Source organism: Artibeus jamaicensis, unplaced genomic scaffold, assembly GCF_021234435.1.
Source record: "Artibeus jamaicensis isolate MK-2021 breed Jamaican fruit bat unplaced genomic scaffold, CSHL_Jam_final scaffold_614, whole genome shotgun sequence".
Taxonomy (NCBI): domain Eukaryota; kingdom Metazoa; phylum Chordata; class Mammalia; order Chiroptera; family Phyllostomidae; genus Artibeus; species Artibeus jamaicensis.
This window is the reverse complement of record NW_026522050.1, coordinates 5,058,034-5,084,737: the sequence shown is the minus strand read 5'-3', so window position 1 is coordinate 5,084,737 and position 26,704 is coordinate 5,058,034. Positions and strand designations below refer to the sequence as shown.

At 42.2% G+C, this 26,704-nt stretch overlaps 3 protein-coding genes and 2 non-coding genes across 5 annotated transcripts; 4 read left to right on the top strand and 1 right to left on the bottom strand.

Annotated features, from left to right (window-relative positions):
- The first annotated feature begins 1,532 nt into the window (after positions 1–1,532).
- On the top strand, positions 1,533–2,477 carry LOC119049806 (olfactory receptor 4D6). The gene has a single exon (XM_037145956.2). It carries the CDS (start codon positions 1,533–1,535, stop codon positions 2,475–2,477), a length of 945 nt encoding a protein of 314 aa, XP_037001851.2.
- Positions 2,478–11,911: 9,434 nt separating this feature from the next.
- On the top strand, positions 11,912–16,911 carry LOC119049827 (olfactory receptor 4D11-like). The gene is made up of 3 exons (XM_037145977.2): positions 11,912–12,848; positions 14,271–14,295; positions 16,908–16,911. The coding sequence occupies exons 1-3, from the start codon at positions 11,921–11,923 to the stop codon at positions 16,909–16,911; spliced, it is 957 nt and encodes a 318-aa protein (XP_037001872.2). The 5' UTR covers positions 11,912–11,920.
- A 634-nt stretch (positions 16,912–17,545) lies between these two features.
- LOC119049819 (olfactory receptor 4D11) lies at positions 17,546–18,508 on the top strand. Its single transcript, XM_037145962.2, has one exon. It carries the CDS (start codon positions 17,546–17,548, stop codon positions 18,506–18,508), a length of 963 nt encoding a protein of 320 aa, XP_037001857.2.
- Positions 18,509–25,551: 7,043 nt separating this feature from the next.
- Positions 25,552–25,624, bottom strand: TRNAV-UAC (transfer RNA valine (anticodon UAC)). The gene has a single exon. It is a non-coding gene; the product is annotated as a tRNA-Val (tRNA).
- Positions 25,625–25,908: 284 nt separating this feature from the next.
- Positions 25,909–25,994, top strand: TRNAR-UCU (transfer RNA arginine (anticodon UCU)). The gene is given in 2 exon segments: positions 25,909–25,945; positions 25,959–25,994. It is a non-coding gene; the product is annotated as a tRNA-Arg (tRNA).
- The last annotated feature ends 710 nt before the right edge of the window (positions 25,995–26,704 follow it).

Here is a 26,704-nt window from a genome sequence, read left to right as displayed (position 1 = left end):
AGGTGCCAACTCTGCCCCTCCTACCAGTCTGGATGAATGGTTCATTGTTGTCGGACTTCAGTACAGTTCAATTTTCTGTCTGTTCTGGTCATGTTTTTGTTTCTAAATCTTTGTTGTCCTTAAATTTGGTTGTGCGAGAAGGCACAGTATTTTCACCTATGCCTCTATCTTGGCAGGAAGTCAAATCCTGAAAAAAAACCCCAAAAATTGTTCCCCAGATGCTTGCCTTAAATGACAAGACAGATTTTATCCAAGACTATTGCCATAAGGGGTGAAGACTACCACAATAGAGGAGAGAGATTAGGCTCAACTCCAAATACAACAAGGACAAATGGGAATTTATAGCCCAAGAACAGAGTGAGGGCGTCAGTGAATGGAATCTAAGAGGAGACATCAAGAAGAGAGGGCTTCTTCCTAAAAGCAAACAGCAAAAACAAAACCAAACTAAGCAGACAACTACAACAGGAACTGAGTCACAGAAATGGAGATCACATGGAGGGTTGTCAGGAGGGTGGGAATGGGGGGAAAAGGTACAGGGAATAAGAAGCATAAATGGTAGCTACAAAATAGACAGGGAGAGGTTAAGCATAGTATCAGAAATGGAGAAGTCAAAGAGCTTATATGTACGACCCATGGACATAAACTAAAGTTGGGAAATGATTTGGGAGGGAGGGTACAGGCCTGAGGGGAATAAAGAGGGAAAATGAATAACTGTAATAACATAACCAATAAAATATTTAAAAAAATAAAGAATACAGGGATTCTTGCTAAAGACAAGCCAAGAACTTAGATATAAGAAGTTAGATATCAGGGGTAGAGGAGGAGGAACTTGATTAGAATGTAAGGTAGGGGCTTCCTGCCAAACTGATTTAGCAGAATTCTCACTAAAACTGGGTTCAACAAGGAAAGACATGAAAGGCCAAGATCAAGTTCTAATAGAAAAGAGAGCTCAGAGGAGCTTAACAAAAATTTGGTCAAGAAAGGAGTCTTTCTCAAGTCAGAAAAAATTATTTGGGTTCAAATCCTTGATTTGACACTAACTTTGCAATTATGTAAATGTAGGGGAGTCATTAACTGCTCTGAGCTCCACTTTCTCCCATATAAAATGGAGGTAATCATAACCATACTACAATTCCACAGAGAAATTGTAACTATCAAAATCAAAATGAGATTTCCAGGTGAAACCTTCAGTAACGTGGAAAGCTTTGCATATTGCACATGTGTGGAAGTTACACTTACAGGACCTAAGATAAGCCAGAGTCAAATGACCATTGTCCTCTCATCTCCCTGTGGTCAGAGTAAGGACATAGGAGTGTGACAGTTATTGCCAACCCACAGTATTTACGGTAGGAAAGAATAATCATGGAACTAAAGAATTTCCAGACCAGTTCTCTGAGTAGTCACAATCATTTGGATGCTTGAAAGAGCTTCATAACAATGTATGATAAACGATGTTGCCGTCTCATGATACCATACTCCTAATCCTAATGTGTCTTCTCCCAACATAGACCTGGAACAAAGTGATTCTCATCATGGGCCAGAGTAACCACACCCAAGTGAGGGAATTTGTCTTCCTGGAACTCACACGCTTCCGGGAGCTGGAGTTGTTCTTGTTTGTGTTCTTCCTTGCTGTATATGCAACAACTGTGCTGGGCAATGCCATCATTGTTGTGACCGTCACCTGTGACTCCCACCTCCACACTCCTATGTACTTTCTCCTAAGGAACAAATCAGTCCTGGACATTGTTTTTTCATCGGTCACCGTTCCCAAGTTCCTGGTAGATCTTTTGACAGAGAGGAACACCATCTCTTACAATGGCTGCATGGCACAGATCTTTTTCTTCCACTTTGCTGGTGGGGCAGACATTTTCTTCCTCTCTGTGATGGCCTATGACAGATACCTTGCAATCGCTAAACCCTTGCATTATGTGACTCTTATGAGGAGAGAGGTGTGGATGACGTTGGTGGCAGCTTCCTGGGTGGGTGGTGGTTTGCACTCAATTGTCCAGATAATTCTGATGCTTCCTCTCCCCTTCTGTGGCCCCAACATCCTGGATGCCTTCTACTGTGATGTGCCCCAGGTGATTAAATTGGCTTGCAGCGACACCTCCACTCTAGAGCTTCTCATGATCTCTAACAATGGTCTGGTGACCTCGCTGTGGTTCCTCCTGCTCCTAGGGTCCTATACTGTCATTCTGGTGGCACTCAGATCTCACTCTGGGGAGGGCCGGAAAAAGGCCTACTCCACCTGCACCTCCCACATCCTGGTGGTGACTCTTCACTTTGTGCCTTCTGTTTACATCTACTGCCGGCCCTTCACTACACTGTCCATGGACACAGCTGTGTCCATCAATAACACGGTTATCACTCCCATGCTGAACCCCATGATCTATACCCTGAGAAACCAGGAGGTGAAGTCAGCCATGAAGAGACTGAAGAGGAGACTTGGACATTCTGAGTGTAGTAAATTGTGGTGAACACTCAGACTGAGACTGGAAATCTAACTGCTTTGATTTTCTCAAACTGTTAGCCTAAGGGTAAGAGACACTGAGCTCTTTCTCCAGTCATTTCTAAATATACTCAAAGCCCTTCGGCTCTGATAGAAACACGTGAGGACAAAAGGAAGAGATGGTAATGAGCAACATAACTATGGGCTTGTGGATTGGGAGAAATATGGGGTATAACACTGAAATCAATACCCAATGCCATTTTGGTAGAATCTGTGATTCTCAAACCAACATATTTTGCTTTGCTTTCACTGCCTATAATATAGAAATAATTTGTCTACTAACGAGGCTGTCATGAGAATGAAACAGGATGAATGTTGAGCGGATGAGTGTGCGATGGTGAGCACCATCCCCGCATTAATCAGGCATACAATCAATAATGCCTATTGCTTATCCCTCTATCCCTACACAGGCTCATATATGAAATATGGGAGCACTTATTTCATACTTCTTTTCTCTAGTGACAGTTATGTCCACTTGATTATTAAAGTCACTTCTTGATGCTGTATTTCAAATACAGAATTTTCCGTTATTTCACCGATAAGTGTAAAGAGGAGAAATATTTTAATTTATCTTAAGCCAGATATATACACAGACAAATCTTACACATTGGCCAAGTATTTCTTATTCTCAGGTCCATTCTACTTGTTTTCCCGCTGAGATGAATCTCAAAAGAATTTATGCAGTTTGAGGATGTATCCGCACAAAATTTGCAATGATAATACATTTTATGTTAACCTGAACTTTCTTTTTCCCCTCTATCTCTTCTTTCCATTTCACCCCTGAGACTTTTATAATTGGAGAAAAACTATAGTCTTTGCCTATGTATGTATAGACAGTTCAAGGCAAGTCATAGAAGTATCAAAAAAGCTGCCTAAGAAACATCTTTCCATGTACTCAAGAATCATTTTGCATAACAGCAGAGAAAAGAAACATCCTATGATCAAGGTCATTTAGGAATAGCCACAGGGTCTGTGTTGTAATCCACCTCTCATCCATGGAAAGGATACCAAGCAAGTAGACATATCCACAGTTAATCTTCCTTTTTTCTCTATGTTCACCTTAAATTTACCTTTCGGCTTCAGTAGTCATTCAAAAATTAACCAAGGGAAATAAGAAAGTTCAGGAAATTGCAGCACACAGAGCAATTTTTGCAAGGTGTTATGATGTATTAATATTTGGCCAAAGACGTCCTAGTAGGTAACACATCTGTGACCTTCTCCGAGTCCTGCAAGGCAGACACATTGGGCCAAGACTCCTAATCATATGCCAATGCTTTTCAATTTTTTGAAGTTACTGACCCTCAACAATCTTCATTAGATATTTTTCCTAATTTTTCTAAAAAAATTTAGATATGTAGCACCCCCACAAGAAAATATAACACCAAAGATGTACCCTACATCTTTTCATGTACTGAGGCTCCATGAAGGGCCACATATCACTGTAATATCTGAGACTTTTTGACCCCAAAGAACCAATATTTTCACTCTTGGGAAGTTGCCCACATTAAGAATGGATGATCATATAGTATTAGATATTTATTTTGATATATTTCCTCAAAACTAGAAAATCACAGAATATATTTATGGCTTCTGGTGCCTTGCTAGAATTTTTAAAGCATAGAAATGTGGACAGGTTTGTGCTTATGTGTGTGAGGGCATATGTGTGGAGTTACATGCAGTAATGACTCATGTTTTATACTACTTATTAAGTTTTAAACTACTTAACTCCCACTGGAGTTCCAACACTACCATACGAATGTGCATTCTATTTCTACACTCACCTTCAATAAAATTCCCTTCCCTAATTCTCATATTACGCTTGGGCCTGAGAGACTAGAGCACATGGCCAGGACACTGGGATAAGCAGAAAGCCATAAAGACATGACTCCTATGTCTACCTTTCCCAAGGTGACTACATCAAACTATAAGGCTTTTGCACAGCAAAAAAACAATTAACAAATAAAAAGAAAACATACAGAATGGAAGAAAATATTCACAAAATATATATCCAATAAGGAATTAATATTCAAAATATATAAAGAACCCATACAACTCAACAGCAAAAAAACAGAAGTGAGCAGAGGAATAAATAAATATTTTCTTTATTTTTCTCCTGGCTTATAAACAACAGAAATTTATTTCACACAGTCTGGAGGTTGAAAGTTCAAGATGAGGGTACCAGTATGGTCAGGTTCTGAAGAAAGCTCTTTTCTGGGTTACAGACTGCCATTTTCTCATTATATCTTCACATGGTGGAAAGAGGATGAGAGAGGGCCCCACCTGTAAGGGCACTAACCTCATTCATGAGGGCTCCACCCTCATGCCTAATTACCTGCAGAAGTCCTACATCCTGATACTACTATATTGGGGATTAGAATTTCAACATACTAATTTTTATTATGTGTTGGTTTCAGTATGCAGCTTAGTAATTAGACAATCTTATACTTTACGTACTTGGTATTTCCAGTACCCCAACTGGCACCATACACAGTTACAATATTATTGACTACATTTCCTATGCTTTACTTACTTTCCCTCGACATTTTTGTAACTACCAATTCGTGCTTCTTAGTCTCTTCATCATTTTCACCCAGTGCCCCAACCCTCTCCCCCCTCGGGCAATCACCAGTTCTCTTTGTGTGTCTGTGAGTGCACTTCAATTGTGTTTGTTCATTTGTTTTGTTCTTTAGATTTCACATGTAAGTGAAATCATATGGTGTTTGTCTTTCTCTGACTGACTTATTTCACTGAGCATAATACTCTCTAGGTCCATCCATGCTGTTGCAAATGATAAGATTTCATTAATTGTTATGGCCAAGTAATATTCCATTGGATATATGTGTTGTAGCTGTTTTATCCATTCCTCTATTGATGGGCACTTGGGTTGCTTCTATAGGTTGGCTATTGTAAATAATGTTGCGATGAACATAGGGATGCACATATTGTTTCAAATTAGTGTTTTGAGTTTCTTTGGATAAATCTCCAGAAATGGAATCACTGGGTCATAAGGCAGGTCAATTTTTAATCTTTTGAGAGAACTCCATACTGTTTTCCATAGTGGCTGCACCAACCTGCATTCCCCAACAGTGCACTAGAGTTCCCTTTTCTCCACATCCTTGCCAGTACTTGCAGTTTTATTGATGACATGTGTGAGGTGTCTGACAAGTGTGAGGTGGTATCACATTGTGGGTTTAATTTGCATCTCTCTGACGATTAGTGGCATTGAGCATTGTTTCATATGTCTATTGGCTTTCTGTTTTTCTCTGGAGAAGTGTCTCTGAATAGATATTTTTCAAAACAAGACATATGAATGCTCAACAGGTACATGAAAAGGTGCTCAACAACACTAAACATCAAAGAAATGCAAATCAAAAAAGTTGAGAGGTAAGTATTGGCAAGGACATAGAAACACTTGTGTACTGTTGATGAAAATATAAATTGGTGCAGCCACTATGGAAAACAGTTTAGAAGTTCATCAAAAAATTAGGGCTTCTGGCCAAAATGGACCCATAGGTGGATAAACTTAGCCTCCTCACACAACCAAAAGAAGAATAACAACACATTTAAAAACAAAAAACAACCAGAAATGCAAGAAAATCAAACTGTACAGAGAAGTCCAACAACTGAGCAGTTAAAGAAGAAACACTCACACAGACCCATACCAGGGGTGGAGATGGGCAGCCAAGACAAAGAAGATTCGAGGCACGGCAGAGTCTTCTGGGACAGGTGGTGGAGAATGTGGGAGTGTCCACATTTGCATGCAGATAAACCAGGAGGAACAACTGGGGAGTGAGACTACCAAGCAACCCAGGGTTATAGCGTGGGGAAATAAAGCCTGAAAACCTGTGACTGAAAACACCTGTGGGTGTTGTGGCAGTGGAAGAAACTCCCAGCCTCACAGAAGAGTTTGTTGGAGAGACACACAGAGTCCTAGAACATTCACAAGTCCTCACACCTGGGAATCAGCACCAGAAGAGCCCAATTGCTTGTGGGTAGCAGAGGAAGTTACTGAAAGCCAGGGGAGAGCTGAGCAAGTGGCACTGTTCCCGCTCAGAACCCAACCCACATAAAGCACCACAACACAGTGACAGAGGTTGCCCTGCTTGGTCTAATACTTAAGGCTCCACCCCATACCATGTATTGGGTGCACCAAGACAAAAAAAATGGCCCAAATAAAACAACAGATCAAAGATCCAGAAAAAATATAACAAAGTGATGAAGAGATAGCCTACCTCTCAGATGCAGAGTTAAAAACACTGGTAATCAGGAGGCTCACAGAATTGGTTGAGCATGGTCACAAGAAAAAGAGGAAGAAGTGAAGGCTATGAAAAGTGAAATAAAGGAAAATGCACAGAGAACCAACTAACAGTGACAGGAAGGAAACTGGGACTCAAATCAACAGTTTGGAGCAGAAGGAAGAAATAAACATTCAACCAGAACAGAATAAAGAAAGAAGAATTCAAAAAAAAATGAGGAGAGGCTTAGGAACCTCTGAGAAAACTTTAAATGTTCCAACATCTGAATCATAGGGGTGCCAGAAGGAGAAGAAGGAGAGCAAGAAATGGAAAACTTATTTGAAAACATAGTGAGGTAGAACTTCCCCAATCTGGCCAAGAAAATAGACTTCCAGGAAGTCCAGGAAGCTCAGAGAGTCCCAAAAAAGGTGGACCCAAGAAGGAACACACCAAGGCACATCATAATTCCATTAGCCAACATTAAAATGAAGGAGAGAATCCTAGAAGCAGCAAAGATAAGGGGACAGACACCTACAAAGGAGTTCCCATCAGACTGTCAGCTGATTTCTCAAAAGAGATAGACCTTGCAGGCAAGACGGAGCTGGAAAGAAGTATTCCAAGTCATGAAATCCAAAGACCAACAACCAAGATTGCTCTATCCAGCAAAACTTTCATTTAGAATGGAAGGGCAGATAAAGTGCTTCCCAGATAAGATCAAGTTAAAGGAGTTCATCATCATCATGCCCTTATTATATGAAATGTTAAAGGGACTTACCTAAGACAAAAAAGATTATCAAAAATATGAATAGTAAAATGACAACAAACTCACAACTATCAACAACCAAACCTAAAAAAACAAAAATGAAAATGAACTAAGCAGTCAACTAGAACAGGAACAGATTCACAGAAATGGAGATCACATGGAGGATTATCAACAGGGAGGTGGAGGGGGAGCAATGGGGGGAAAGGTACAGGGGATAAGAAGCATAGACGGTAGGTACAAAAGAGACAGAGGTGAGGTTAAGAATAGTATGGGAAATGCAGAAGACAAAGAACTTATATGTACAACACAGGGACATGAACTAAGGGGGGAAGGGGGAATGCAAGCGGGAGGGGCAGTGCAGGACAGAGGGTAATAAAGGGGGGAATGGGACGACTGTAATAGCATAATCAATAAAATATATTTAAAAGAAAAAACTTTAAAAATATAACTACCATGTGGTCCAGCAATTCCATCCATGGTTTTATATCCAAAGGAAATGAAATAGGGTCTCACAGAGGCATCAGCACTCCCATGCTCACCGCCGTATTATTTGCAACATCCAAGATATGGAAATAATCTAAGTGTCCACTGATGCAAAGCATGGACCAAGAAGATGCAGTATGTAAGTGTGTATATATGGTATGTACCATATTTTGTGTGTATAATGTGCACCCACATTTTTGTGTGCATTATACATGAAATTATTTTACCAATTATTATACCTATGGTGCATAATCATTATACCTATATATAATGTACATCCTTATTTTCCCTCAAAAATAATGGGAAAATTTGGGCAAAAATATGTGCATTATGCATGGCAAAGTATGGTATGTATAGGTATATATGTATGTCTGTGTATATATACATATATATATAATAGAATGTCATCAGCCATAAAAATTAAGGAAATTCTGCCCTTTTCAACAGAATGAGTGGACTTTGAGAGAAATAAATCAGACAGAGAAAAACAAGCACATTATGATCGCATATACATTTGGAATCTAAAAATCTGAACTCACATAAACAGAGAGTGGAATGCTGCTTGACAGGTGCTGGGGGAGGGGCAAGATGGGGAGATATTGTTCCAAGGGTACAAGCTTCCAATCTCAAGGTGGATAAGTTAGGAGACCTAATGTATTGCATGGCGATTACAGTTAACGTTACTGTACTGTGCACTTGAAAGTTGCTAAAAGAGTACATCATAAGTGATCTCGCCATGAGAAGAATTCTGTGAGGTGATGGAGGTGTTAGCTGACACTACAATGATAATCATTTTGCAATATATAAATGTACCAAATCAACACACTGCATACCTTAAACACACACAGTGGTACATGTCTATTGTATCTCACCACACCTGGGAAAGAAAACATTATCCATCTCAAACACACAACCTACCTCCTGCAGTTTTCATCTTTGTTAACTAGTTTAATGCTCTAAAACAAAATATAAAAGCAGTTAAATCTAAAGCCATCATTCCTCTGCCAACCGTGGAGTGGCATGTATTGTATACATTCTATATAAGATGAAACTCTAATAAATTGAGTTAATTTTATATAACTACTATAATTGTGTAGGCTGTCCACACATTTTATCTAGCTATATCCCGGTTGAGAGATTTCATTGAGAGTAAATTATTGGGAAACAGGAAAAATGTGCATTTTCCAAACACCTGAAAAGCCATGTTTCTCTGCACGTGGAGAGAGCAATATCATGACACTGGGGTCATCGTGTGTATGATTAGAAAGTGAACTGGAAGCAAAAGATTTCAGGTCGAGTTTGTTTCATCTAGTTTTTGGCAATCTAATTGAAACTCGTTTGTGTATAGTGTCCTCTGAGCCTGGCAAGCCATGAAAATTGGACCCTTGTCATCTGTTGGGCACAAACTTTGGCATGCTTTCACAACATTCTGATTGAGCCATGGGTGAGAGTATAATTATCTTATACTGCCTCTAAATAATTTGGACACCTAGAAAAATGCATCCATGTGTGTGTGCATGCGTGTGCACCTGGACATATATGAAAGTCTCAGTAACTTTTTAATAACTCCCATTGAAACTTCATCACCAACAGCAGAATCAGACACTTGACTTGCTCTTCCTTGTCCAATAATATTCCCTTTGCAATTCTTGTATCAGGCCTGAGGCTGAGGGATTTGTATATAGGATAGACCCACAGTGGACGTTCTTGAAGAGAAGATTCTTTGGACCTGCCCTTTCTCTCCTGACAGGTAGGCAAAGATGCTAAGATATTCAGTGTTCCAAAAGACTTTACCTTCAGAAACAAAATTTTCAAGAATTAACATCACCCAGTGTTCTGTTCTGCACTGTACCTTATAGCACACATCTTGTGGTTGGAGTTTCAGGACCCAAGGGATTAGGTAAAGACATCCAACATCTAGCTAAGGGGGAAGGTTATGCATAGTGAAAGTGAGATGTCCTTGTTTTGATGATGTATAAATAGTTTGACTTTGATATTTTCCAGGTAGTATATTAAATGCTTCATAGCGAGATGGTCTCAGTGATGGAAACAGCACAGGTGGGTGTTAACCATTGGGAAGAAAGACATTGTGTTCAGAAGGATTCAGAAATGTGGTCCATTCATGCGTGAGAAGGCACCACACATTTGTGACACTTTGAGTTACTTATTGGTGAGGCTGCCTCAGACTAAAATCAGTGTGAACTGGGTTTCCAGAGCCCCTGTCTGCCTAATTCTTATCTTCAGACAGACTTTATCAAAGATTCTTATTGCACGAAATTAGCCCCTGTCTACACATATAAGACTGAGGGGGAAAGACAATGGTTTCTGCCTTCCTACTTCCACCTCTCCCTTCCCTTCTGGCAAACATAGATTCATAATATGTTCCATGTAAAAAATAAGAAAACATTAATACTTACAAAAGGATGGTGGTGAAAATTAAACAAAACAACTTTTCCTACTTCTTGTTTTAAACTTTATTTTTAGTGTTGATATGAATACAGATGCCCCCATTTTTCCCACCCTTTGCCCACCTCCACCCAGCCCCCCAGCCCCTTCCCTCTGGGCATTGCCACACTGTTGTCTGTGTCAGCTCTCAAAAAATAGTTGCTTTTGTTACTGCTGGAAACCATGATATTTCCTATCACATCTCCTATCCCACCCAAATCTGCCTCTACTTCTATCATGACACATTTCACATTGTGTCACACATTAATACATCAATGCACACAAACCATCCACTTTGGATAAGCTGCAAGGACCTTGAAAATGTGGTCCAATTTACCCGTGCACATTTGGATACTGCTAGAAATGTTCACTTGTTAAATGTAAGGTAGAACAAATAGTAACTATAAAATCCCTAAGAAGGATCAATAATAGCTGATTTGTCTAAAAGACACTATTCTAATGATACCAGGGTCTCACCCTGCCACGTGAGCCCTTCATTCTCCTGTTTTTGTCCCACGAAGGGAAAGAGGCAGAGAGCATGATTGACGCAGTATGGGCCACTTCTCAGAAGCAGGTCACTGTCTTTATTCTGTCCCCTACACTCAAGCGAGGATCACATCAGCTCTACAAGATGGGTAAGGTTCTAGAGGTCTGCTGTACAGCCCTCTGGCTGTACTTAACAATATGGAACCATGAACTTGAAATCTGTTAAGAGGGTAGCTTTTGTGTTTAAGTGTTTTAACTATACCATAAAAAAATTAATGATATACTTTGAGATCTGGATTTACACATTGTTTCAATCTGTGCTCCAATAGCAAATTATACAAGTGTTTAAGTAATTAAGCAAATAACTGATCAGTATAAAGTAATTACAGTGACAATTTACACAGAATAATAGACTGTAATTTTAAGAAATTCAACAATAGAGAGTTAAGATCGAGGAAACTGATTGATGTCACAGCAATACTGCAACAAGAAACAGAATGACATTCCTTTTTTTTAGCAAGATAAGACTCTGTTGAAGTCAATGGAATATTTGCTAATGTAAATATTAAAATTATAGACTATAAACATACAATGGCTGGAACTGGGCCTTACATATCATTGTATTTAATGCTTCAGACAGTTCCTGACATTCAATGAGTATATGTGGAATAAAAATAATACTAAATAAATTTTTTAAATGAAAATGAGTTGATTAAAATGTGCTATGTAAAGGTCACTACTTAACATAAATGTTTATTTTCTGCAAAACAGTTTTATAGAAAAAGAACTATTGAATGACTTTGCGTGTGATAATTTTATTCGATCACCAAACTGACTGCGATCTCAGAAATTTGCATGACTCCGAAAAATTGCACACAGTACAGCCACATGAGCAGCATTCTGAATTGCATTCTTAGTGCATAGGAAGGAAACAACATAGACACATCTCTCTCCATGTGAAGTAGCTGGAAACACAGGAGAGACAGAGAAGATGACTCCATGGAGCTGAAAAATGACACCAGAGTAAAAGAATTTATTTTCCTTGGCCTCACCCAGAATCAAGACCTGAGTTTGGTCTTCTTTCTTTTCCTGTTCTTGGTGTATATGACAACTCTGCTGGGAAACCTCCTCATCCTGGTGACAGTGACCTGTGAGTCTTGTCTTCACATCCCCATGTACTTCCTGCTCCGTAATCTATCGGTGGCCGACATCTGCTTTTCCTCCATCACAGCTCCCAAGGTTCTGGTGGACCTTCTGTCACACAGAAAGACCATCTCCTTCAATGGCTGCTTCACCCAGATGTTTTTCTTCCACCTTGTTGGAGGGGTGGATGTATTTTCTTTGTCGGTGATGGCATTAGATCGGTACGTGGCCATCTCCAAGCCCCTGCACTATGTGACCATCATGAGTAGGGGACGCTGCACTGCCCTCATTGCAGCCTCCTGGGTGGGGGGCTTTGTCCACTCCATTGTCCAGCTTTCCCTGCTGCTCCCACTCCCCTTCTGTGGACCCAATGTTCTGGACACTTTCTACTGTGATGTCCCCCAGGTCCTCAGCCTCGCCTGTACAGACACCTTTACCCTTGAACTCCTCATGATTTCCAACAACGGCTTGCTCACTACCCTGTGGTTCTTCTTCCTCCTGGTGTCCTACACAGTCATCCTAAGGATGCTGAGGTCTCAGGCAGGGGAGGGCAGGAGGAAAGCCATCTCTACCTGCACAGCCCACGTCACTGTGGTGACCCTGCACTTTGTGCCCTGCATCTATGTCTACGCCCGGCCCTTCACTGCCCTCCCCATGGATAAGGCCATTTCTGTCACCTTCACTATCATCTCCCCACTGCTGAACCCCTTGATCTACACTCTGAGGAACCAGGAGATGAAGTCAGCCATGAGGAGACTGAAAAGAAGACTGGTGCTTTCTGAAAGCTTTAGAGAATTTTCTTCTCCTTTTTGTCCTTCTTACCACCTTTGAAAATGTCCATCAAATAAACTGTATTTACTAAAACATTCTTAGTTAACTTTTATATTTCTGCTGAGATACACATGACTTTCAAAAATTCTGAACAGCATGAAATAATAATGTAAAAATATGGGGTTTCATGTTACAAAAGAAAGTAGAGAAATCAAACCGTTAGTCAGAGAGGTATGTACTGTCGCAATGCAGACTTGGAAGAAATTAAGAAAACAAAATGAAAATACGCTCAAACAATTTTATCACATTGTAATTGTTGAGGGTTTTTTCCCCCAGCTCTACTGGGGAATAATTGACAAATAGAAATGGTATATATTTAGGAGATGAAACTTAATATATGTATACAGTATTTATAGGCTTTAAAGATCAGGATACTGATGCATGTTTTCACAGAATTTCAGGGGCTTGGTTATAAATATGCTGAGGGGTAAAGATAAACAAAGAGAGGAAAACTAAGAGACCACTGAAATAGTCTCAGGAAAGGAATAATGGAGACATGACTTAGAATGGTAATGGGGGAGGTGGTGAGAATTTTTTTTTTAACTGGGAAGGGTAAGCCGGTGGGATTTGCTGATGGCTCCAAGGTGGATTTTCTGGCTACATGTGCCCCTGTGAGACCTCCGTCACCCACTTGTTCCTCAGCCACTGAGAGGGACTTCGTTCACTCTGGCCTACACACCCCATTTGGGCCCAAGGGTTTCTTCCAATACTTGTGTTTCACAAGTATTGTGAAAAGTTCAAGGGAGCCTGAGTAGGGTTTGGTTACAGACAGAATCTTTGTCACAACTAGAAAATTTTAGACCCTAGACAACATGTGTGTTCCCGAGCACATGTGCCTGAGTAGCATTTTAATTATTCCCACTGAACCAACCTCACCATCGGCAGAATTTTTCCACAACCACAGCCGACTTTATTCCCTCTGATAATTCTCACACTAGTTTGGGGATTAGGGAATCAGTAAATATGACAGAATGCTGGGAATCGGCATAGAAGAGCCAAGAAAAGACAACTCCCCAAGTCTGCATTTTTTTTTCCACATAAAGATAAAAGAGAAGCCTCCGAAATCACTGGGCTTCAGAGAGCTATTTAACAGAGTTTCCTGGAGCTGAATGATTCTTAATGTCCATGTGAACATTCCTTACAATGTTCTGGAAAGAAGGTTGAAGATTTTAGGTAAGAAACATAACTCTACATGAGTGTGTATGTTTGTGGGTTCTGGGTGTCCATGCATAAGAGTGGAAACAATTGAGATATACATCTAATCACTAATATGCATATTCATTGAGTACATTTTGAGTAAACATCACATAGCATGTACAGAAGGTGCTGTATTCCAGGGCGAACCTTTGGTGACAGATGGCACAGCTCAGCTAAGAAGTAGTAACAAAGAGGAATGGCATGTCATACATAGAAATGAGTTCCATTTGGAAGAGGAGAAAAAGCAGTTTTTGTTTTCTGAGACCCTCGAACTATACAAAGAAGAGGGACTTTTCTCAAGCTTATTTCCTGGAGAAGGAGCTTCTCAAACTGCTACAAATATATTTCTCATGTTAAAGTTAAAACTAGCAAGAACATGAAACATTTCAAATCTTCACAAAAAGTTGAAAGAATGATACAGTGAACACCTGCATACCCTTTCTCAGATTTACCACAAAAATTTTTTTTCATCGTAATGATTTCCTTTCCCATGTTTTCTGTGCCTACGTGTTTGCATTTTTTCTTTCCAGCCCAACTTAGCACTTATAAGCAACTTTTATGTATTCAAGTGGTCCCCGAAAGCCATAGTTCCCTTTCTCTCCATTCCCATGCGCCCCAAACATAGACATCACCTTCTCCATGCAAGTTTCTCTGAGCCTCTCGGTGAGAAATCACCCTCTGCTCACACTCAGCTCATCTGCCTTCAGATGGCCCCCATCTCCCCCACATTGCTATTAGATTTCCATCTCTTTGTCCAGCAGTTTTAAATTATATTCCTTTTTCTCGAATAACCTAGAATTCTGCCAATCTCCCATCAATATTTGCTAAATAATCAGATGGACTGAAAACAGCAGAAAGATGGCACAGAAGCTGGTGGATGTCATCTGAATCGCCAGAGGTGGTTTGCGAAGTTGGGACCTAGTCCTTTCTGACAAGCAGGCCTGGCTTGGGGTCTGAGATGCCCTCTACCTGTCTGTGTAAACCGACAGGTAGTCTGTGATTTACGTGAGGTCCCTATGGAAAGCTTTCACCTAATGCTCATAACTTCACCACTCCATGGATGAGGAGGTAGAGACCCGCTGAAGTCTCTCACTCCCCCAAATCACACTGACAGAGCCAGGACTCTCCCAGATGGCTCTCGCTGCAGAAACCATGCACTGACTTCTCTGGTTGCCAAGACGATGTCGGGTGAGAAGCCAAACCAAGCACGCACTCCCCTTTATCTCATTCACTGTCACCGGCTGCTGGACCACGCTTACTGATGCTGAAGGAAAAAGATCTGTTTTCCTCAAGACAGTATGTTTGGCTGAAGTTGTTTTACGATACACATTCAGGAAAATACACAGCTCTCCTAAAAGACTGTCAGTATAGTTAAAGCATCCCTGTCTGCGAGAGTTGCTAGCCTTTCCTTTCAGGCAGCACACATAGAATCCCACTTTCAAGGGCTTAGGCAATGCTCTACGTGCTGTTGCTTTACGTGGGTCAATTCACTGAATCGTCACAAAATGCATATGCGGGAGGTGCTATCGTTTCCAAATACTGCTACAGAGACTGAGCCCAAGGGGGGAGGTCACTTGTCTATGTTTACAAAACCAGTACCTGCCCAGCCGGCATCCGAACCAACTGTGTGATGCCAGAGACGCTCTGATACCTCTTGAGAGTTGTTTTTTTTTTTACTTTTTCATGTTAAATAGACGTTGAACAAAACTGCCAACAGAGGAAAGAAAACTTGGAAGGAAGATGAGCTAGGCGAAAAAAAATATCTTCATTTGAACTGAAAAGCACACCCAGAAAGTGGGAAAGAAATGACTTTACCTTTCTTTTGTTTCTCATTAACAGAAACAGGAGAAAAGGGCCCATTTTAAGGCTTCGCGGAAAGAAAAAAGGAATTCAAAAGCAACAAAGTTATGCGGTAAGTATACTTTTAACACCTTCATAAACTGCCAAACTGTTTTCAAAGGAGGTTGTAACATTTTACATTTCCACCAGAGTTCTAATTCCTTTACATTTTTACTCACTCTGGAAATGTCCACTTTTTTTATTTTAACAATGCTAATACGTATGTACTATTACCTCACTATAGCTTTAATTTACATTCTCCTGATGATAACTGAGGTCGAACATCTTTCATGTCCTTATCTGCGACCCCTGTATGTTCTTGTTGAAGTGTCTGTACAAATCGTTCGTCTTTTCAGTTGCGTTGTTTGTTTTCTTACTATTGAATTTTCAGAGATATAGTCCTTCCACCCCTAGGTACTTCCCCAAGAAAAATAAAAACATATGTTCACACAAAGATCTGTACAGAAATGTTCAGAGCCAGAAAGTAGAAATTACTCAAATGCTCATCGACAAGCAAGTATATAAACAAGCTGTTGTACATGCATACAACAAGAAGGAACAAATATTAGCACACAAAAAAGCATGCTAGAATTTTAGAGGGAAAGAAGCCAAACAAAAGGGAATTACATATTGCAGGATTCCATTTATAGAGCATTTTCTAGAAAAACACACTAATGGGTAGTGACAGAAAGCAGATCAGTGGTTGCCTGAAGAAGAGGAGGCAGCGCGGACAGACTGCAAAGATCACAAAGGACCCTGCTGGGGGACGGATATATTAATTGTCTTATATGTAGTGATGGTGTCATGGGTATAAGCTTACACCACGTCAAACCCCATCCGAGTGTGTATTTCAAATACGTGAGTCTATTGTATGTCAATGACAGCTCAATACAATACAAAAGTAACTTCTTAAGAAATAAATTTGAACAATGAACAGAAGAAAAGCTCTGAGTTATCCTTTTTTCCCCCCCTGTAGTTGAGGTTTTGGTACCTAAAGTAATCTAAGTTCAAAGCAGAAAGACAAGCTCCCCTTAAGGGAGAGCTAAGCAATAGAAAAATCATGTGGCTTTAAAAGTTTCTAATTTTCCATAGAATTAGGTTTGTTACTTAGAAATAGGGAGGAATGCTTCTGTAGAATTCAGTCCAAAGAGAACCATTTTGCTGATAGGAGTTCTCGCACTATTTCAATGGAGTAACCAGTCTGGAAAAATGAAACAAACGAACAAAGTGTCCCTGTGGAACTCGGAAGGACCTGAGTCACACCAGACAGAAACTGCCGTACCCACACACCACTCTGAGCCCATTTTCACATCCCTTGTATCACAGTAGTTCCTTTCTGAATACTCCCCATGTCCCTGTTTATCTTGGATACCTAGAGCAATATTTTTATGCATTTTCTAAGATACTTATAATTTACAGAGAAAAGGATAATTAAATGAATGTTTGTGGAGTAAGATGTCCCTTTGGACACATTAACAATAATCTCAGGAGAGCAATTCATGTTGTGATAACAGCTCGCTGGTTTTCAGACCTGTACCTGACTCTGTAAACCTGAATCTATTAAGGGAGAGCAGAGAATTTATAAAATAACACTTTTAATTTTTTCCAAGCTACATGAGGAAGAGAAAACATGATTCAATGGCATTGGAAAATGACACCATGGTAAAAGAATTTATGTTTCTGGGGCTTACTCAGTCCCAAGACCTGAGCTTGGTCTTATTTCTTTTTTTGTCTTTTGTGTACATGACAACTCTGCTGGGAAACCTTCTCATCATGGTCACCGTGACCTGTGAGCCTAACCTTCACACCCCCATGTACTTCCTGCTCCGCAATCTAGCCATCCTTGACATCTGCTTCTCCTCCATCACTTCTCCAAAGGTCCTAGTAGACCTTCTGTCAAAGATAAAGACCATATCCTATGCGAACTGCATGACACAGATTTTTTTCTTCCACCTCCTTGGTGGAGCAGACATCTTTTCACTCTCTGTGATGGCCTTAGATCGCTACATAGCCATCTCCAAGCCCCTGCACTATATGACCATCATGAGTAGGGGACGCTGCACTGCCCTCATTGCAGCCTCCTGGGTGGGGGGCTTTGTCCACTCCATTGTCCAGCTTTCCCTGCTGCTCCCACTCCCCTTCTGTGGACCCAATGTTCTGGACACTTTCTACTGTGATGTCCCCCAGGTCCTCAGCCTCGCCTGTACAGACAACTTTACCCTTGAACTCCTCATGATTTCCAACAACGGCTTGCTCACTATCCTGTGGTTCCTCTTCCTCCTGGTGTCCTACACAGTCATCCTAAGGATGCTGAGGTCTCAGGTAGGGGAGGGCAGGAGGAAAGCCATCTCTACCTGCACAGCCCATGTCACTGTGGTGACCCTGCACTTTGTGCCCTGCATCTATGTCTACGCCCGGCCCTTCACTGCCCTCCCCACGGATAAGGCCATCTCTGTCACCTTCACTGTCATCTCCCCACTGCTGAACCCCTTGATCTACACTCTGAGGAACCAGGAGATGAAGTCAGCCATGAGGAGACTGAAGAGAAGACTGGTGCCTTCTGTGATGGGAGAATAAGAATCTCCAACTTCTTCTTCACTGGGGACTCCTTTCACTTTTTTCCCAATGGCTTATATAGGTACACAAATAAATTGTCAATAAACCAACTCTACTTACTCAGTAACATTGAATTTTTCTATTTAAGAATAGGTTACTGATAACCCAAGCTTCTGGTGAGAGTGAAATAACTAGTATTATACGATTAAGTTGATAGATGTGTTTATCCTTCCCATGAAGAATAACTAAATGGCAGTGAAGAAATTAATTGAACCCAGCCCCTTTTTCAAGTGGCAAGTAAATAGAAGCCTAGAGATAAAGGGAGTTGCTGAAAATCTCAGAGACATCTTCAGATACCCAATCTATTGTTCTACCACCACATAATGTGATACATAAATGTATCACATTATTAGACCTATTTATACCAAATCCTGTTCTGGAAAGATCCCATGATGAGTGAGTGCCTCTGAAATACTCCTACATGGGTACCTCTCACAGATTAAGAAATTTTCTCTCCTTAGTTAAACTCCTCATGGTCTTGTGACCTAAAAAATACGTTATGGTCGTTCTCCTGGATCCTTAGAAGGAATGGAAAAGCTTGAGAAGATATCCTGAAATAGCCTAAAGAGATTTATCTTCCCCAGTCTACACAGAACAAAGGCAGAACCCCCAGGCATCCTACACACAGAGAGCTTCCTTTTCACCATCCAAGAGCTGATTCTTCCAGTGGCAGCCTCATCAGGGCCAGTCTCTGATTGGCTTCACCACTGAAGATTTCCATTCTTCCTGCCGGAGAGACAGCACATGTTAAGGAAGCTAAAACTCTAACCAGCCTATTTTCCAATCTGTTGTTGGTGGTGAACAGGCAGTCTTGGCAGCACTTTGTCTGGGAAGGCATGGCAAAAGTAAAGTAAAAAGGAAAAGCATTATAGCTGAAAGCTCTGAGTTCTGAGTCAGACAGACCTGGGTCCAGACCCTATCTCTGCTGTCCACCAGCTGTGTGATATCGAACAAGGTATTGTACTTCTTCACAGGTCATAGTTCACCTATGCAAAGGCACTTACAGTATCTGTCTCACGGAGTCGTTGCGAAGATTAAACGAGATGACACATGTGAAACAGACAACGCCCTGCCAATGGTAAATGCTCAGTTAAAGGCTGATTTCATCCCTATTGCCCTGGTACACTCTTCTACATGGCCTATAGTTCTCATTATTTAAAAAAAAACTGATAGGATAGAAAACATGGGGACATACACTGAATTCAAAGCATCTATTATCTTAAAATGTCTAGCTTTCTGTCATTAGAACACGACGATAAGTTTGTTGTTGTTTAGATAGCTTGCAGAGTTACTCTGAAGCTGATGAGACAGAGTGTAGGAGAGTTTCACATCAAAGAGGACAATGGGTCCACAATAAATCCTGGGCTTTGAGAGTGAAAGTAGGAGATCAGACCAAGAAGTCAGACTGACCCAGAGGGTCAGAAAAGAGCTCAGGGACACTTAGCCCAAGAATGTGGATGTGAATGTGCATGTGAATGACCATGTGCAGGTGAATGTGCATGTGAACGTGAATGAGCATGTGCAGGTGAATGTGCATGTGAATGTGAATGACCATGTGCAGGTGAATGTGCATGTGAATGTGAATGACCATGTGCAGGTGAATGCGCATGTGAATGCAAATGCTGGAGACAGACGTCACCACAGTTCCTCCCAGATCTTGGCTGAACCCACAAGCACTCATCAACTAACTGGCTCGACTGTTCACCATTCCCTGTCTTCTGATCAATCAGTTCTAACTGTTTACAGTATTCACCTTTATCCCCTAGCCTGCAAATTCTAAGAACAATTCCCACCTCTCATTGTCCGTAGAGTCCATAGTCAGGTAGCTCTAGTCTCGAGAGCCCCAGGCTTTGCATTATGAAATTGCCCATGAAAAATGTATGTCACAGGCCACTGAATAGTCGATCCAATGCAAATGTGTCCTTTCCTTTCCTTCCTAGCTCTTGTGAGTCACTCAAAGCAGATTTTTATCGCTATGTCACAGTTGGATGGCACCGAAGATCTACAGGGTCTGAATCACTGTACCCAGAAGCCTAATCCCTGGGGGCAGGAACCCCTGTCTCATCAGTGTCCCTGAGACGTCCTCAGACCCTCTCTAAACACAACATCCCCTGATTCTACAGTTTGGGGGAAGGGGAAAGCAATTGAGTCTAATTACAATATATATCATATATCTGCATGACATAAAGTCACAAGCTGGGCTGCATTCCTCCCTTTGAAATCAGTTTTGGTTTTTTAAGATTGTATTTATTTATTTTTAGAGAGGGGGGAAAGGAGGGGGAAAAAAGGAAAGAAACATCCATTAGTGGCCTCTCCCCTGCACCCTGACCAAGGGACCTAGCCTGCGACCTAAGCATGTGCCTGACAAGGAACTGAACAAGAAACCTTTTGGTTTGCAGGCTGGCACCCAACCCATTGAGTGACACCAGCCAGGATGAAATCAGCTTTTGTTATTTCTTCAGCTCTGCTTCTGCTGCTGCTGCTGCTGAGAGCCATAGAAAAATCAATGCATTCTGGGCGCAGACATGGCTTTCAAACTGCCCTTCCCTGCTTTGCTCCCCAGATCAATCATTTTGACGATTAACATCTCTGGCTACCCATGAACCCACTAACATAATTTTGAAGAAATTGAACAGATGGACACCAAGGGCTCTCACCGTGCTACCTCTCAGCAAGCTGTGGATCTCAGTGATGCAGACTAAAATAATTGCATGGGGCAATCTACCTGTCCCATGAAACTGGAAATTGCACACATACATCTACACTGTTGGGTCTCTGATAGTTGCTCTGACAGTAGCCACAGAGCTTGGAATTTCCCTTTGCTACCCTTCTACTGAAGTTTCATTTCTCAGCAGACTGCAGCCCAGGTGATTTGGGTGAGGAGAAATACTGCATCCTTGGTGTGGTTTAACATACTGCTTTCTTCCTAAGCCAAGGGGATAATGGAAGGTGTCATAGGCATTGTCTAAAGAAAGGGACATGCCCCAGAGGTGCACCTGCTCATCTGCATGAGCTGTGAGATGGGGCACAGAGGAGAAGAGGGAGAGAGAGGAGAAGGGATCGGTGACATTCAATGACCCCCAGAAGCTGCTGACTTGGCCACTCAGCTTCCACATTCATACCCAATAACATTCTCTTGCTACTTCCTTCACTGGGCTTGTGGCTGAGGGTCTGGTAAAGATGGCCAGGCTCCGCAGGTCAATGTAGGAGAGTCAGAAAGAGGTGGTTCTCTGAGGTTGCCTTTTCCCAGCTGAAGAAAGATGATCACAGAATCACTAGCCTTGAGGTAGGCATTCCGTGAAACACAGAAGTTCCCCAGAACCTACTTCTTCTAAGCTATAGTTGGAGCATCCTAAGAGGATTCATTTCCCTCTTGAAGGCTCAAGTCAGTGTTGTGTGTGTGTGTGAACTTCAAAATTGAAAAGCATCTGTATTCTACTCGGTGGGATATTGACCTCGGAGTGCTTCGAAGGTAGTTGAGAAGATGCTGATAGCCCCAGCTCTCAGGAGGGAGACCTGCCTTGGAAAAACAATTTTGTAAAGACAGAAATTCCAGAATCGGTATATGCAGTCTGGTCAACTTTGCTTCGTGGCTAGGATAGGAATTTGCGGGACTTTGAGTCAGGTGTTTTAAAGGCCAGCTTCTCTGCGCCCTCATGTGCCCTCTTTTGATCAGTGTAGAGGCTTTTTAATATTGGGAAAGAGAAAATTGCACTGAGAGACCCCAATTCAATGCAATGAATGGGGTGGCATTGGCTTAGAGGGAAGCTGGCGTGTGAGGGTAATTCTCAGTTTGCAGGCTCTGCCCAGGGTGTTTGATAAGCTTGTCTCCAAAGGATAGTACTCTTTGGGGTGCTTTCAAAGAAATCCTTGTGCTCCTTAATTTTGACCTTGCAAAATACACATAAAATTGTATTTCTTCATCCATTTCCCCCTCTCCCTCTCTAAGTGTGTGTGTGTGTGTGTGTGTGTGTGTGTGTGTGTGTTTCAATGCAAGGTGCCCAATCCTATACTTTCTTTTCTTTTTTAGATAATAGCATTTAATAAGAATTTTTTTGGTTTTTTAATTTTTATTTAGTTATTTTTCAAGTACAGTTTTTTGTCTATTTCTCCCATCCCAGCCCCCCTCCCCAGCCTGCTTTTTTGGACTTCACTTTTTGTTTTTTTTATAGTCTCTTCAAACGTCCTCTCATGCTGAGTCACTCTCACCTGTCACTCATCATATGAGGGCTTCTTTCTCTCACCTGCAAAGGTTTCTCCTGAGCCCTTTTCTTGGCAGGATTTTCTGGGAAGGGCTGACCCACCCTGGGAAGAAGTTTCGTTGCTGTAGTGAAGAGCGCAAGTCTTTGAATAGAACAAATCTGGATTTAATAAGACAAGACCCAGCTCTACCAGCTGTGAGATGACCTTGAACAAGTTACTTGAACTTTCTGTGCCTCAGTCTCGTCATCTATAAAATCAAACAGTAGAAGTTATTTCACATGGATAGTATAGGTTTAGGACAGATAAAACAGGGCAGTTGGCCTAGCACACAAGAATCACCCCACAAATGTTTGCTAAAAGCAAGTGAAAAATAAGTGAAGCAGAGCTCCAATATTCTGCCCACTTTTCTGTAATGTTCGGACCTTGAACATTGCATGGGCCACCCGCCACCAAAGCCTGATATCCAGATGACCATATTTGTAATAGAAGATTATAATTTATTTTCTTTCTGTAAAGTTTATAGTATAAATAACTGCACTTGCAACTGCATACAAAAATTATTTATGTTGCCCTCCCTGGTGTAGCTCAGTGGATTGAGCGTGGGCCTGTGAACCAGAGGATCGCAGTTTGATTCCCAGTCAGGGCACATGCCTGGGTTGAGGGCCAGGTCCCTAGTAGGGGATGCATGAGAGGCAACCATACATTGATATTTCTCTCCCTCTCCCCTTCACTTCCCCTCTGAAGATAAATAAATAAAATCTTGAAAAATAAAATAAAAGGTTTCAATTAAAAAAGTATTTATGTTTATAAGCAGGTATGCGATACAATACTCTTGACTGTTTTAGACATATGTCTTAGCTCAGATTCCTGAGCAAAAAAGAAAAAATATCCCCAGAGGAGAGATGGCATTTCCCACTTTTGTACCAAAGTGTTGGGAGAGGGCTTTGATCCAGGGTCAACAGTAAGATGCGTCACTGTCAGGCCCCCACGGGTGGACCTGGCCTGAGCTAGGAAAGAAGCCCTCGCCTGGAGCTGGCGAGACCAGGTAGCTACCGGCAAAATCAGATTCCTCGGCTGCTTTCAGTCTCCAAAACCGACATACACTCTCACCTCCTCCTTAGAGACACCCTGGGTGTGAGACAGGGCTTATTATCACCATGTTGTAGATAAATCGAAATGATACAGGCTAAAAATGGACTCTAAGCCATGCCCCGTGAACCTATTTTTAGATTTCCACAATATTTTTATCAGCAAATAAATGTATCTATATGCACAAACGGGCTACTTTAGGAGGGCTCCTGCCATTCTGGACTTCTTTGAGAAATTCCAAGAAAGTTAGGGTTGTTTTTGGTTAATTTTGAAAATGCTAGTGTGGTCAGCACCACGGAACCAAATAAGCGTCTGTAAAATTCCAGTCCAGACACTGCCCTGGGGTGGGGGCACAGGGGCCCGGAGGGGCTCTGCAGAGTTTTGTTGAGTTATTGTTGCTTGAGTTGTCTTTCAAGTCTGAAAGGGAAGACAGTCCTGAGTGGCAAGAGATACATGTCTACAATTGCAAGCCCTTTTTAGTAAACGAAAGGGAGGTCAGGGACTATCTCATTGTTTGTGGGAAAAAAACAGTAAATTCTCCAGGCAGTTTGCTGCTTCCCTAGGCAGGCATTTTCATGGGAGGCCAGGGTCATCATCCTAAGGACATGCTGTATGCTGCCAGAGTCTGTGGTACAGCTTGGAGTCTCTTGGTGCAGAGTTTTGCACGGAGGTGTTACTGTATGCTGAGAGTTCTACAATTCTCAGGAGCACGAGGAAACTTTTAGGGGTGATAGAGATGTTCCTTATCCCAACTGTGATGGTGGCTTCACAGGTGTATACATACAGGGCCCGGCAGAAGTAACACATGCTGGAGTGTGGTTGGTAGGGTAATAATATGGGTGTAGTAATTTATAGTTCTGATTTGTCCTATGGTGTGCTTGAGTATGATATTGTTATGTCCTATGGTGTGCTTGAGTGTGATATTGTTATGTTACAAAATTACACGCTTATGATTTTGTAATAAAAAGGGGGCATTATTTGTGCTGGACCCTGTATATGTCAAAACTTCAAACTGTACCCTTTAATTAGGTGCAGTTTATTGTATGCAAGTTACACCCCAACAAAGCTGATTTAAGAGTGGAGCCAGGGTCTTCTCAGGGTCCCTCCTTGAGGCTGCTAGAAACGATGTTGATATTACTGTGTATTCAAATCTTTCCAGGCCAAGGTCGATGGGGATCCTTGAGAGGAGCACTCGGAGGAGCCAGGCTGGCGTCTGGTCAAGGAGAAAACCTTTGTCAGAGGGAGGCATCACGGAAAACACGTGGGACTGTTTAAATTCTTTGCCACAAGCATATAACTTTTTAAAAACGACTTTTAATTTAGGTATCTGGACTTGAAGTGAATCAACAAAGGAGGGAGGTAGCCGTCGGGATATCCAACTAAGCTGAGGCATCAGGCACAGTTTAGAAGGGAGCACGAGGCGGGGCACCTGCAGGCGGTGAGCGGGGCACAAGCTCCAGGGCGCAGGCCCGGAGGCTGGAGAAGGGCCGGCCGCCTGCACCTCCCAAGCGGTGACGCACGGGGGCAGCCTTGGCCGCTGATCCACGGAAGCAAACGGGCAAACGGTGCAGGCTTCGGGAGACAAAGCCCTGGGCCCTGGCCTGAACCGAGGCGTCTGCCGCTTCCTGGAGCAGAACGCCAAGGTCTGGTTGGCAAAAAGGACGCTGGTCCTAAAGGACCACTGATACCAAAAGGGGATCCCCCTCGCATTGTGGTTCCACTGGGGATCGAACCCAGGACCTTCTGCGTGTAAAGCAGATGTGCTAACCGCTACACTATGGAACCGCACGTGAAAGCTGGCTCGCCAAGGTCGAATAACTCCGCACAAAGACCTCCTGCCGCCCGACGTGGAGCGAGGCCGGGATCTGAGGCTGGGCCATCTTTCAGGGAGAGAAACTCTCAAGATCATTTCAGCCTCCCAAGCACAGCTCCGACCCGAGCTCTTCCTTGGCGACACAGACGACATTATTTCGTGAAGAAAGAAAGCGTGACCTAAGCAGCGGTGAACGTCCCGGGTAGACGCCGCTCGTGCTTTGATGTAAGTAGCGCAACAATCTCAGTAGGTGCTTGGCTCTGTGGCGCAATGGATAGCGCATTGGACTTCTAGATAGGTGGAGGCATTCAAAGGTTGTGGGTTCGAGTCCCACCAGAGTCGCTTTTGTTTTGCTATGGGGGGGGCGGTGCGTAATAGAAGTAGAAAAACAACACAATACTTCGCTCATTTTAATTCTCTAATCCGACTCTCCCACCAGGAGAAGGAAAGACACTCATTCCAGTTCCTTCTTGGCTGCTCAGTGGTGAATGAAGCGGTGAGGAATCCCACTGCTTGAATCCGTCTTCTCAATGTTTCACGTGGCTCCAGAATTTCTGGAACCTGGAGATGAAGAAATTAGCAGGATGTGATCAAAGTTACTAAGATTCCCCTCCCCCCGCTTTACAGTACTATTCTCTTGCGTCAGGAATAAAATTTTTACATCGTTCTGCAGCAGTAGCTTGGTCCCGTTCGGGTTATCAGCCAACTATAGGAGGCCGGCGAGGTGTTCCGGGGTGGTCAAGTGGTTAAGGCCCGGGACTTGGAAATCCATGGAGGCTGCTACTCTCGTACGTTCAAGCCCCACTCCCGGAAGAGGAGGCCCGTTTTCTCCAAACTCCTGAAAGTTGGTAGTGTTCTACAGCCCTGGTGCAGCCCTGGGGGTTTTCTCCACGGGGCAGTTAATGTCTATTTGCCAAACAAACATCTTCAGAATTGATAATTTGGAAAATAGAAATCACCTGCTTGAAACTCCATTTGTGTGCAGGAAAAACATTCACTCTTTGAAACTAGTCGAGTTACTTCTTAAAATCTTGCTTTGTGCCAAGTACTGT

Bases quoted from the DNA above. Each gene is read 5' to 3' on its own strand.
- LOC119049819 (XM_037145962.2), top strand. From the start codon at position 17,546: ATGAGGAAGAGAAAACATGATTCAATGGCATTGGAAAATGACACCATG.
- LOC119049827 (XM_037145977.2), top strand. From the start codon at position 11,921: ATGGAGCTGAAAAATGACACCAGAGTAAAAGAATTTATTTTCCTTGGC. The intron at 12,849-14,270 runs GCTTTAGAGAAT...AGCTCAGCTAAG, and splicing joins AAGACTGGTGCTTTCTGAAA to AAGTAGTAACAAAGAGGAAT.
- LOC119049806 (XM_037145956.2), top strand. From the start codon at position 1,533: ATGGGCCAGAGTAACCACACCCAAGTGAGGGAATTTGTCTTCCTGGAA.